The following is a 14,529-nucleotide window of genomic DNA, read 5'->3' as shown; positions in this document are numbered from 1 at the left end:
ATTTGATACCCATCTTTCCCAAATCAGTCTTACTAGTGCAGACCCCAATCTGATCTGCCTTAAAATGTGAGAACCATGAAAGGAAAATATATTCTGAGGTTATTCACCCAAATCTGCAGTCCCCCAAAATTATTTTTTACGTAGAAAACCTACAAATTCTGTCATGAAGGAAGAGGGCAGGGAGGAGTGGGACTGCCATAAGTACATGTAAATATAAAACAAGGACCATATATTAGAAAGATTTCCATTGATACAATTAAAATAAGGAATTTCAGTTATCTAAAATGCTAAATAGACTTTTTATAGAATTATCAATTTGAGAAATCTACTTATCTAAATATACTAAAAGTATCAATATATGAAAAGTAGTTTTGAGAAACTTTGTACAAACTTTATCTTTTGATCTAATGTTCTATAGCAGCAAAAACTGTTTATAAAACAAACTGACAAAGCAACCCTCCAACATGACTTTTATACAAACTTCAATATGAATTAAATTGCAGCCTCAATCACAAATACATTATTATCTATTGGTCTTTATTAAACTATTTGAGGCCATAAAACTTCAAATTTGCTCTACTGCATAATAAAAAATTTAACTGGCCTTTGTCCCTGGTTCCTAAGAGGGGGCTTCTAGCCCCTGGAATTTTCCCAGTGATGGGGGTGTCTTTGTTTAGCTAAGGAGATGGCTCAGGAAGGAGTTGGTCACCAGAAAGACCAACCATGTGATTACAAGGCTGAAGCTTTGAATCAGCCAGACATCTGGGGGGGTGGGTGGGGGTGCACAGAGCTGGAGACTGACTTCAAATAATGTGGTCAATGATCTGATCAATCATGCCTATATCTGGTTAAAAAAAAAAAAACCCCTAGACACTGAAGCTCGGTTGAACTTCCTGGCTGGTGAACAAACTAATATGCTGAGAGGGTGACCTGATTTCAAGAGGGCCCAGAAGCTCTGTGTTCAGGACCATCTCACACTCTGTCCTACGTATCTCTTCATTTGTCTGGCCCTGATCTGTATCCTTTAAAAATAAAACTGCAATCCTGAAGATAGTGCTTTTCTGAATTCTGTCGTTCTATAAATTAACAAATCTGAGGGGAGCTGTGGGAATCTTTCCCAGATTTGTGACCAGTTGGTCAAAAGTGTGGACAGAATGGGGATCCAACCTGCCCTTAGCATCTGAGGTTTGAGGCAGTATGGATTCCAGGGGGGTAGTATCAGAATCATACTGCAGTAAGCCAGCTGGCATCAGAATACCAAACCTTAAAGAAGCTTCTTCCATCCTTTCTTATAAAGCTAACCTCTATATTGTGATGATATAGAAGGGATGAAGCCATAAACTCTGTAGAATGAACTATCATCAGGCAATCTGCTCAAGCCCCATTCCTCACAATTTCTGGTTCACTCAGAAAAGTCAGCAAAATCAACCTGCAGAAAAATTACCTTAAAAAAAAGTTACTGGAGTTCCCATCGTGGCGCAGTGGTTAACGAATCCGACTAGGAAGCATGAGGTTTCGGGTTCTATCCCTGCCCTGGGTTAACGATCCGGCGTTGCCATGAGCTGTGGTGTAGGTCGCAGATCCGGCTCCAATTAGACCCCTAGCCTGGGAACCTCCATATGCCAAGGGAGCGGCCCAAGAAATGGCAAAAAGACCAAAAAAAAAAAAAAAAAAAAAAAGTTACTGCAAGTAGTTAGAGAAACTGCTATCAAACCTCAAGAACATTTTTTTTTCCTTTAAGTAAATGTTTGTATAATACTACATGAGGGCTCAGCAAACTTCTGGACAGAGTCAGAGAGTAAATGTTTCAGGCTTTGTAGGCCAAATGGTCTCTGTAATAACTACTCAATTATGTGATTATAGTGGAGAAAGCAGCCATAGCAGTATGTTAAAAAAGCAACACTGCTATGTTCCAATAAAACTTTATTTACAAAAACTGGGGGAAGGGCTGGATTTAGCCCATATGGATCATAGCTTAGTGATCCCAGTATCAGACTGTTAATTCAAATAAACCTAAAATATTTAGTAATCTGATGGCATAAATCTCTAGCATCATAACGAATAATAGCAGAGACAAGATTAGTTATTGTTATGCTTGTTTACATATTTTAATGATACAAATCATGTTAGCTTATATATATTTTTTAAATGTACAAATCACATGTTAGCATATACATATATACATACAAAGAAGGAATGGAAAGAGAAAGGAATAACTATGTATCATAAATTTTAGAATATAAAGAATATTTTTAATGCCAAAATTTACAGATTCTGTCTAATACATATTAAAATTTAAAAATTCCCTCAACTAACATGAAAGCCCATATAAAATACCAGGTACTGTGCTAGCTGCTCAAAGGGTCCTGCCAGAATATAAAATGTTTATTCATACAGTAAGTGAGAGAATTTTATTTTAGATAATAGTAAGATGGTTTACTGTGCCAAGACAAGGTTTAGTCTCTCAGCTCTTTTAAATAAACATTTATATGTTCTGCAGTGTGTACTTACACCCAGAGAAAAATCTATATCCCATTTTAGCTCACTAACTGGGATGTCTGCATAAATTTACCTTGTTACAACGATAAATTAAAGCAAGAATGCTTCATTAATCTGAAATAATAAAAGATGTCCTCCCTCCAAAAAGGAAGTAAGGAAACTTGATTGTTGGGCCTTAGTGTTTACAAGAAAAACAGTGGAAAGTTAGCAACTGTGTAGGCTGGATATTAAAGTTGAAGATAAAAAATACTATTTCATAATAAGACTCTGATAGGAAAGTTAGGAAACTGCTCTTTTTTTTTTGGCCTTCTGTCTTTTTAGGGCCGCACCCGACACATATGGAGGTTTCCAGGCTAGGGGTCTAATCAGAGCTACACCACAGCCACAGCAACACCAGATCCAAGGCACGTCTGTGACCTACACCACAGATCACGGCAACATCAGATCCTTAACCCACTGAGTGAGGCCAGGGATCAAACCCGCAACCTCTTGATTCCTAGTCGCATTTGTTTCTGTTGCACCACGACGGGAACTTCGCAAACTCCTCTTTTTTCCTCATGACATTAAGGATAGTATCCTTTTTAAAATATTTTTTAATCCATATCATGACGATGACAAGAACCAACTTCTACCACAGATTCACACAAATTCACATAAATACAACATTTAGGATCAATTTCTTACAGAATGTGTATTAGTTTCCCAATGCTGCTGCAACAAATTACTAGAAACGGAGTGGCTTAAAACAACAAAAACTTATTGTGTTACAGCTCTGGAGAGCAGAAATCCAAATTGAGTTTTACAGGACTAAATCAAGGTGTCGAGAGAGCCAAGCTCCCTTAGAAGGTTTTAGGGGAGAATCTGCTCCCTTGCTTCCCCCCAAGCTTCCGGCTCCTGCCATTCCTTGGTTTGTCACCACTTCATCATCTCTATTCTCACCACTATTCCAGATTATGCTCTTCTGTGTCCAATCCTCTTCTGCTTCCTTATAGAGACATTTGTGATTATATTCACAGCACATCTGGATAATCCAGGATAATCTCCCCATCTCAAGATCTTTAATTTACATCTTCAAAGCCCCTTTTGTCATATAAAATAACATTCATATTTCCAGATCTTAGGATCTAAATATATTTGAGGCCATTACTCAGTCTAGCAGAGTACAGTGCATCTTAGAAATATTGGATGTGCATATAAATCCATCAGAATACTGAACAGGGCAGTTAGTATATTTTTCTCATGGTAAATCAGCCAATCAAGCGAGTGCTACTGACATGTTCCTTGCCACTGGGTACTAACTAAAAATGCGATGCTTTCTCATTTTAAATGACACTCAACAATCTGCATTGTATCTTTCCACCATTTTTTTTCAGATTCTAATGAACAGTTTATATCATAATAGCTGAAGTATAAAAGTAACAGTGTTAAAGATGACATAAAAGTGTTTCATTAGCTTGCTAGGGCTGTACAGTGTAAGAGAATGACATTAACCGTTTGATTGCTGAGGTATCTATTTCAAAGACATCCATCTCAAATAAACATACTGCTAGCTGAGCTATCCACAAAACAACTAGATTTGAAGCCAGGCCACCCCAACTCATAAAGTTCCCCTTTAAAAAGTGCTGGTTAACCCAGATAACTGACTACTTAAAAAATGACTCTGTCTTTCCCTTCCTGACCTCGATTTTCATTCTTACTCTTTAAATTCACAAATCAAGAGTGAACCAACAAAACCCCAGACACCACACCCTCAGATATCGTAATAAAGGCAGACCCCAAGTCCCTGCTTGCTCCCTTTCTCTCTACCTGTGACCTTGCTGTGTGGTCCGGACGTGGCCCTTGGACACGCCATGTACCCTTCAGGAACTGTGAGGAACAAATCTCATTTTTCAGAATTCCCTAATGGGTTTTGCGGAGGTGGTCCTAAATCATAATAAGAACATGAGGACAGGTCCAGCGGTAACAGTGGCCTAATCTGAGGGACTCGCTATGAGTAAACAGGGGTCGGGTGAGTGCCTTAGGCCCTCCTAGCCAAGAAAATCACAACAGGCTGCCATAACAAAGTATTACAGACTGGGTGGTTTAAACAATAGAAATTTATTTTCTCACAATTCTGAAGGCTAGAAGTCCAAGATTACCCCCAGGATCAATATGTTGTCAGGGTTGGTTTCTTCATTTTCTTTGCTTGTAAAAGGCCCTCTTCTTTCTATGCTGTAACATGGTCTTCCTCCTTTGCATCTCTGTCCTAATCTTCTCTTGTAAGGACACCAATCATACTGGATTAGGGCCCATCTAAATGACCTCGTTCTAACTTAATTACCTCTCTAAAAACCCTATCTCCAAATATTCACTTTCTGAAGGACTGGAGGTTATTTACATTAACATACGAATTCTAGGGAAACACAACTCAGCCCATGACAAGTGTCAAAGACAAGAAGCATGCTTAATCTTGAAATTCATGAAATACCTTTCAGATACTGGCTGAGAAACATCTTTAAGAATTTAAAATAAATATCAACAGGCCATTATGGATTAGGAGAAATCCCTTGATATTATGCATAAAAGCATCAAAAATATTGCTAAAGTCACTAAAAATGTACCAAGACTTATTTAAAAAAAAAAAAAGAGTCAGAAGAAACTACAGGTGAACATATAATACAAATCTAGAAAAAAAAAATTTAAATGGAAGTATGATAGCCAGTATATTATATTGGAACTATATATCATAGAGACTAAACTGTAATAACCCCACAACATAATCGTCCTCCAAAGTGATCTAATGACCCTTGGGGTCTCCAAGATCCTGCCTTTATATGTCTATGTATCTCTGTGAAGCCAGACTTTCTTCATAAAGAACAAATCACAACAGAATGAATGCAAAAATAGATATGAGAATCCAGTTTCTTATTATTTCTATTTTATTATTTTAATATACAAGACATTAAAAGATTTGTGGGGATGACACAGATAGAAAGATGTATCATGTCCTTGAATTGGAAAAATCATTATTATTACAATGACCATACTGTCCAAGGCAATCTATACAGTCAATGTAATCCCTATCAAATTACGAATGGTATTTTTAACAGAACTAAAATGAATGATTTTAATATATTTATGGAAACACAGAAGACCCCAAATAGCCAAAACAGTCCTGAGAAAGAAGAAAGCAGCTGGAGGAATCAGCCTCCCTGTCTTCGGACTATAATACAAAGCTACAGTCATGAAAAGAGTATGGTAGTGGCACCAAAAAAGACATATGGGTCAATGGAACAGGATAGAAATAAAACCCATGCACTTATGGTTAATTAATCTACAAAAAACAAGGCGAGAATATACAATGGAGAAAAGATAGTCTCTTCAATAAGCTACCTGTAAAAGAATGAAATTAGAATATTTTCTAATACCATACACAAAAATAAACTTGAAATGGATTAAAGACTTAAATATAAGGCCAGATACTACAAAACTCCTAGAGAAAAACAAAGGCAGAACACTTTTTGACACAAACTGTTAGCAGTATTTTTCTGTATCTATCTCCTAGAATAATGGAAACAAAAACAAAAGACAAACAAATGGAACCTAAATAGGCTTAAAGGTTTTTGCACAACAAAGGAAACCATAAACTTAATGAAAAGACAACCTAAGAAATGGGACAATGTATTTGCAAACAATGCAACCGATAAGATTAATTTCCAAAATATACAAACAGCTCATATACCTCAATATCAAAAAATACCTCAATCAAAAAATGGGCGAAAGACCTAAATAGACATTTCACCAGAGAAGACATACAGATGGCCAACAGGCACATGAAAAGATGCTGAACATCAGTATTAAAGAAATGCAAATCAAAATTACAATGATACTCAGCCATTAAAAAGAATGAAATAATGCCATCTGCAGCAATATGGATGGACCTAGAGATTATCATAGTAAACAAAGTAGGTCAGAAAGAGAAAAGACAAATACCATATGGTATCACTTATATGTGTAATCTAAAATACAACACAGAGTTCCCACTATGGCACAGTGGGTTAATAACCCGACTGCAGCAGCTCCAGTCACTGAGGAGGTGCAGGTTCTATCCCCACCCAAGGCAGTGAGTTAAAGGATCCTGGATTGCCACAGCTGTGGTATAGTCTGAAGCTGCAACTCAGATTCCATCCCTGGCCCAGGAACTTCCATATGCCAAAGATGCAGCCATTAAAAAAATAAAACTTAAAATACAGTATTACACAAAGCAACATATTTATGAAATAAAAAGACTCACAAATAAAGGGAACAGACTCATGGTTGCCAAAGGGAAGGGGAGGTGAAGGCAAGAAGGATTTAAAGTTTAGGATTAGTAGAGGCCCTATTATATACGGAATAGATAAACAAGGTCCTAGTATAGCACAGGAACTATATTCAATATCCAATAATAAACCATAATGGAAAAGAATATGAAAAAGAATATATATGTTATATACATATAACTGAATCACTCACTGTGCTGTACAGCAGTAATTAACACATTGTAAATCAACTATACTTCAATATAACTAAAAAAAAAAAGACAATGAGATATTATCTCACACCAGTCAGAATGGCCATCATCAAAAGTCTAACGTGAAAAAAAGAATGTATGCATATGTATAACTGGGTCACTTTGCTGTACAGCAGAAATTGATAGAATAGATTTATGATTGTAAATCAACTATAATTTAAAAAATGTTTTTTAAAAAGTCTAGGAGTTCCCGTCATGGCTCAGTGGTTAACAAATCCAACCAGGAACCATGAGGTTGCGGGTTCGATCCCTGCCCTTGCTCAGTGGGTTAAGGATCCAGTGTTGTCGTGAGCTGTGGTGTAGCTCGCAGACGCGGCTCGGATCCCGCGTTGCTGTGGCTCTGGCGTAGGCCGGTGGCTACAGCTCCGATTCAACCCCTAGCCTAGGAACCTCCATATGCTGCAGGAGCGGCCCAAGAGATGGAAAAAAGACAAAAAAATTTAAAAAATAAATAAATAAATAAAAATTAAAAAGTCTACAAATAATGTTGGCGAAGGTGTAGAGAAAAGGGAAATCTCCCCTACACTGTTGGTGGGAATATAAACTGGTGCAGCCGCTATGGAAAAAACATGGAGTTTCCTTAAAAAACTAAAGTTGATGGAGTTCCTGTCATGGCGCAGTGGTTAATGAATCTGACTAGGAACCATGAGGTTGCGGGTTCGGTCCCTGCCCTTGCTCAGTGGGTTAACAATCCGGCGTTGCCGTGAGCTGTGGTGTAGGCTGCAGACGCGGATCGGATCCCGCGTTGCTGTGGCTCTGGCGCAGGCCAGTGGCTACAGCTCCGATTGGACCCCTAGCCTGGGAACCTCCATATGCTGCGGGAGCAGCCCAAAGAAATAGCAAAAAGACAAAAAAAAACAAAAAACTAAAGTTGAGTTACTGTAAGATCCACAATCCCACTCCTAGGTTTATACCTGGAAAAGACAAAAACGCTACTTTGAAAAAATAACATGCACCCCAATGTTCATAGCAGCACTATTTACAACAGCCAGAACATGGAAGCAACCTAAATGTCCAGTGACAAATGAATGGATAAAGGTAGGAGTTCCCTGGTGGCCTAAGAGGTTAAGGACCTGGCATTGTCACTGCTATGGCTCAGGTTTGATCCCTGGCCTGAGAACTTCTGCATGCCACAGGCACGGTCAAAAAAGACAGAAAGACAGAAAGACAGAAAGAAAGACAGAAAGACAGAAAGACAGAAAGAAAGAAAGAAAGAAAGAAAGAAAGAAAGACAGACAGAAAGAAAGAAAGAAAGACAGACAGACAGACAGAAAGACAGAAAGACAGAAAGAAAGAAAGAAAGACAGACAGAAAGAAAGAAAGAAAGACAGACAGACAGAAAGAAAGAAAGACAGACAGACAGAAAGAAAGACAGACAGACAGAAAGACAGACAGACAGAAAGAAAGACAGACAGACAGAAAGAAAGAAAGACAGAAAGAAAGACAGACAGACAGAAAGAAAGAAAGACAGAAAGAAAGACAGACAGACAGACAGAAAGAAAGACAGAAAGACAGAAAGAAAGACAGACAGACAGAAAGACAGACAGATAGAAAGAAAGACAGACAGAAAGAAAGACAGAAAGACAGACAGACAGAAAGACAGAAAGAAAGAAAGAAAGAAAGACAGAAAGACAGAAAGACAAGAAAGAAAAGAAAGAAAGAAAGAAAGAAAGAAAGAAAGAAAGAGAAAGAAAGACAGAAAGACAAGAAAGAAAAGAAAGAAAAAGAAAGAAAGCAAGCAAGCAAGCAAGCAGCTAGGGAAAAGTAACAAATAACATACAAGGGAACCCCAATAAGGTTATCAGCTGATTTTTCATTAGAAACTCTGCAGGCCAGAAGGGAGTGGCATGATATACTTAAAGTGATGAAAGGAAAAAAACCTGCAACCAAGAATACTCTACCCAGCAAGGCTTTCTTTCAGATTTGAAGGAGAAATCAAAACCTTTACAGACAAGCAAAGGCTAAGAGAATTTTCAGCACCACCAAACCAGCTTTACAACAAATAGTAAAGGAACTTCTCTAGGCAGAAAGAAAAGGCCACAACTAGAAAGAAGAAAATTACAAATGAGAAGGCTCACCAGTAAAGGCAAACATGAGTAAAGGTAGGAAATCATCCACACATAAATATGCCACCAAAAGCAGCCATTGTAAGAGGAGGGTACAAAGGCAGAATCTTGGAAATGCATTTGCAATTAAGAGACCAGAAACTTAAAGCAATCTTGTGTGTATATATAGACTCATATATCAAAACCTCATGGTTACCACAAACCAAAATTCAAACACAACACTAAAGATAGTCATCAAACCACAAAAGAAGAGAACGAAAGGTAAGAAAAAAGGCCAAGAGAAAAAGGGTCAGAGAAAATCGACAAAAACAAATCCAAAACAATTAACAAAAGGGCAATAAGAACATACATATCAATAATTACCTTAAATGCAAATGGACTAAATTCTCCAACCAAAAGACATAGACTGGCTGAATGGATACAAAAACAAGACCCATATATATGCTGTATAAAGAAGATGTGTGTGTGTTGGAATATATATACACAATGGAATATTACTCAGCCATAAAAAGGAATAAAATAATGCCATTTGCAGCAACACGGATGGGACCTAGAGATACTAAGTGAATTTAAACAGTGAAAAACAAACACAGTATGGTATCACTTACATGTGGAATCTAAAAAAAAAGATACACGTGAACTTACTGCAGAACAGAAACAGACTCATAGACTTTGTAAACAAACCTATGGTTACCAAAGGAGACAGGTGGGGTGGGGGAGGAGTGAACTGGGGATTTGAGATTGGCACATGCACACTGCATACTGAATGACCGGCCAATGGAGACCTGCTGTACAGCACAGGGAACTCTACCCAATCAATATTCTGTGATAATCTATATGGGAAAAGAATCTGAAAAAGAATGGATGTGTGTATATGTGTAACTGAATCACTCTGTTGCATAGCAGAAATTATCACAACTTGTAAATCAACTATACTTCAATAAAAAATTTTTTAAATGGGAAAAAAATAAAAATAAAAAAAGAATGTAAAAGTGTGCATACATGTGTGTATATATCTATATATACATACACATATATATACACATTATAAATCATCTATACTTAAAAAAATAAAGGAAAAAAAGCCATGTATGCAAATGTTCATAGAAGTTTTATATGTAATAGAGAAACCAGAAAACAACCCAGATGTCCATCAACATGTGAACAAACAAAATGTGTAACAATGGAAGATCACTCAGCAACAAAAAGGAGTAAACTATTTTCACAACATGAATGAATCTCAAAATAATTATGCTGAGTGAAAGAAGCCAGACCAAAACCAATATATACCATATGATTCTATTTATATACAATTCTAGAAAATGTAAACCAATCCACAGTGACAGAAAGCCAGAGGACAAGGGATGGAAAGATGGAATAACAAAGGAATACGAGGAAATTTTAGGGAATGCTCCTTATCTTAAATGTGTTGTCTCATGGGTAATAAATGTACCGAAATTTATAAAACTGTATTCTTTAGTTATGTGCAATTTATTTTACTTCAAATAAAAGGCCTTTAAAAAGAGCAGGATTAAGTGGTGATGGTTGTATAACCATGTGAATGTTTTCAATGCTAATAAACTATATACTTATAAAATGGTTAAAATGGTAAATCTCAGGTTGCATATATTTTACCCCCACACACACACCTTAAAGAAAAGTAGGTTTACTGAACTGAAGCTGAAGCTGAAATGACAATGACTATCATCAGTCAATAAGAAGATGAATAAGGAATACATATTTCCAGCCTATCTACTATGCTGTCAATTAATTACATATGAATTTAAAGCTTTTTACAAGCTGTTACCTGTGAAATATGATTGATGGAAGACTCCATTCTCCGAAGCTGAGAGGCTTGGATGTCCAGCAACTGGAGTACATTGTTGGCCAATGCATTTATTTGATAAGCAACACTAGCTAGGGATTGGGTTGTGTAGGCTTTGGTCTCTTCTAAAGCTTTTCTCTTGTCTGTAGCCTGAAATAACAACAAAAAAATCAATACTTATTTAGGTTAATATTCATTTAAATATCTGTTCTATACAAAGTGAGAGTTTTATAATTATATTTCTTAATAGAAAAATCTGAATCAAAAAACTTATTGAACCAATATGATAAACTACAAAGCACACCACCCTCAAACTCCATAAAAGCATGTGCCCCAGGTCCTACTGCTCACTCTCTGCCTGCACCCTGCTCTGATCTTCTGTGTCCACTTCAAGGCCTGCTGTGTACCTCATCCAGGAACTATGAGTAATAAACTTCTCAATTTCACTTTTCCTTGAAGTCTTTTACTGAAACTTGAGCTCACCATCCACGACATCTCAGGGCTCTACTTAACAAATGTTGATTTAATAAAAAAATCACAACATCTACTAGTCCAATGATATGGACTACATCCATTCTACCCTACATTCCTGTTTACATTAATCATCATCAGAAATCCAATCCCCCCGTTAATCATTATGACCAAGCTTCTCATCTCCACAAAAACTACTATGACCCCATCCTTTACCCACCCATTCTTCCCAAACTCCAGTACACAGCTGAAGTCAGATAGAAAGAAATGTTCAAAGACAAAGTTCAGAGCAAAATTCAGAGACAAACTCGGCGAGGGTTGGGGAAGGAGGTGCAAAGAATGGGGAGCAGGGTGGTTCACAACTTATACAATTTAATATATAAGAAAAAGGCCAAGAATAGACAGAAAAAACGGAATCTAATAGTTCACCAAAAAAAACCCCAATGTAACTACTTTTAACCATTTTTTAAAACATTCGACCTCGCTCATTATAGAAAAGAAATGTAGATGCAAACTAATATGAGATACTATTTCTCACCTAACCACCTGGCAAAAATCCAAAAGTAGGACAAAGTACTCTGCAAAGTTGTGGGGATACACTGCTGACTATCCAGTGAAATTACACATGGACATATTTTCTGTCCCAGTAATCTTTCAGGAATCTCAAAGACTCACTGGCAAAAATGTATGTGTAATTATTCATTGCAGCACTATCTGCAATAGTAAAAGACTAGAAACAATCGATATAACCACTGATAGGGACTGGTTGAATAAATTATGAGATCTCCAAACAGTAGAGTACTATACAGCTGTAAGAAGAAATGTTAAGGGATAACATTATGACCACTACAATCGATCTCCAGAATACTGGTGAAATTCAGAACATGAATAAGGTGAAAAAAAATGTTTATAGAATGCTACTATTTAAGAAATAAGAAAAGATAAAATACACGCTTATTTTTAAAAAGATAAATCATAACATCTTTAAAAAAAAAAAAAACATCTGGGACTGAGGGTAAATAAGGTGGCAAAAACATGGATAGGGCCCTTTAAACATACCTTGTTTTTTAGATTTGTTTTTGGAACTATGTAATAATTTCCACAACTATGAAACAAAATTAAATTTTAAAAAGAAATTCTCCAAAATTAAATGTAAAATTAATCAAATCAGCCTAACTGTAAATCTAATTTGTGGCGTAACCAGAGAAGAAATATTCTGAAAGTGGCTTCAAAGCACAGTAATTTGATTGTACATTCTTAACAGGGTTTATCCTTAGGACAAAAACAACTGAAAGAGGAAAAACAATACTGAAACTGCTTTCAATCACTTTACTGCTGATGGGAATTATTATCCTGAGACTGTTCTTTGTTTAGTATGGAATAAAGCAAGTCATTAATTATGTTTAAGTCATTAAGAACTGAGATTTTCTGCATAGTTCAAAAGAGATTCTGATTTAAGAATAATGAAGTTGGAGTTCCCAGTGTGGCCCAGAATTAACAAACCAGACTAGTATCCGTGAGGACGCAGGTTCAATCCCTGGCCTTGCTCAGTGGGTCAAGGATCCAGCATTGCCATGGGCTGCAGTATAGGTCACAGACGAGGATTGGATCTGGCATTGCTGTGGCTGTGGTGTATGTAGACCAGAAGCTGCAGCTCCAATTCAACCCCTAACCTGGGAACCTCGATATGCCTCGGGAGCAGCCCTAAAATGACAAAAAAAAAAAAAAAAAAATGAAGTTAAACCTGTAGTTCTGGATTTAAACTGAAAGCATCAGTTTGAACCTAATTCGGATTTTATCACATTATATATCAATAACCTAGCTCCATCCAACAAAAAGGCTTAAATGTCAAGTACAGTGACTGCAGTTAACAACCCATACTGCATAAATGAAATTTGCTAAAAGGGTAGAACTCAAATGTACGCAAAAAAAAAAAAAAAAAATATATATATATATATATATATGAAGTGATGGATTGGTTAACTAACTAGTCCAGGGCATAGAATTACACTTTATTTCCCAACTTCCCTAACTGCATGGGTCATAAGGCAAAGTATTGTCAAGCAGTGGTTAAAGTAAAATGTAGACCTACCAAAAAAGTAAAGATGTATTTAACAGAAAATATTTTATACTAATTTCATTTTAAATTTAAATTTAAAATAATTAAAATTAAATAAAATTTTAAAATTCGTTTTCTCAAACTAACCACATTTTAAAGTGCTCAAGGGCTAGAGTTCCCACTGTGAAACAACAGGATCAGCAGCATTAGCGGAGCACTGGCATGAAGGTTCAATCTCCAGCCCTGGCCTGGGAACTCCACATGCCTCAGGGCAGCCACAAAAATAAAATTAAAAAAACAAAAAAGAATTAGAATATATCCCTGTATTACTTGATGATTAAAAAGAAATAAAAAATTTTAAAATAGAAGTTCCTGTCATGGCTCAACAGAAACGAATCTGACTAATATCCATGATGACGCAGGTTCAATCCCTGGCTTCGCTCAGTGGGTGAAGGATCTGATGTTGCCGTGAGCTGTGGTGCAGGTGGCAGACACGGCTCAGATACGGCATTGCTATGACTGTGGCATACACCAGAGACTAGAGCTCCAACTTGACCCCTAGCCTGGGAACCTCCATATGTCCTGGATGCAACCCTAAAAAGGCCAAAAACAATTTTTTTTAATAAATAAAGTGTTCCAGAGCCACATACAGATCGTGGCTACCTTACTAGAGAGTGCAGTTTCAGTCAAAGTTAACTTCCTCTACAGGCCATGACTATAAAAGTTAAATATGGGAGTTTCCTGGTGGTGCAGAGGGTTAAGGATCTGGTGATGTCACTGTAGCAGCTTGGGCCCTTCTGTGGCAAGGTTCAATCCCTGGCCCAGGAACTTCCACATGCCACAGGCACAGTCAAAAAAAAGTTAAAGCTGTGCAAGAATTACCGTTGTTGGAGTTCCCATCATGGCTCAGCAGTTAACGAATCTGACTAGCATCAATGAGGACTTCTCTGGCCTCACTCAGTGAGTTAAGGATCAGGTGTTGCCATGAGCTGTGGTGTAGATCACAGATGCGGCTCGGATCCCGCGTTGCTGTGGCTGTGCTGTAGGCTGGTGGCTACAA

The 14,529-nt window shown here is 37.1% G+C and overlaps 1 protein-coding gene across 13 annotated transcripts in view; it reads right to left on the bottom strand.

Annotated features, from left to right (window-relative positions):
- The window catches only part of ABI1 (abl interactor 1), a 129,863-nt gene that overhangs the window by 64,385 nt on the left and 50,949 nt on the right, over window positions 1–14,529 (bottom strand). For all 13 annotated transcript variants that reach the window (XM_021064900.1, XM_021064898.1, XM_021064896.1 and 10 more), the window contains exon 2: window positions 10,922–11,089. In XM_021064900.1, coding sequence (XP_020920559.1) covers window positions 10,922–11,089 — 168 coding nt within the window. The remainder of the gene's footprint in view (window positions 1–10,921; window positions 11,090–14,529) is intronic.

This window comes from Sus scrofa, chromosome 10 (genome assembly GCF_000003025.6).
Source record: "Sus scrofa isolate TJ Tabasco breed Duroc chromosome 10, Sscrofa11.1, whole genome shotgun sequence".
Lineage (NCBI taxonomy): Eukaryota > Metazoa > Chordata > Mammalia > Artiodactyla > Suidae > Sus > Sus scrofa.
The sequence above is the reverse complement of the archived record's forward strand: the minus strand, read 5'-3'. Positions and strand labels throughout refer to the sequence as shown.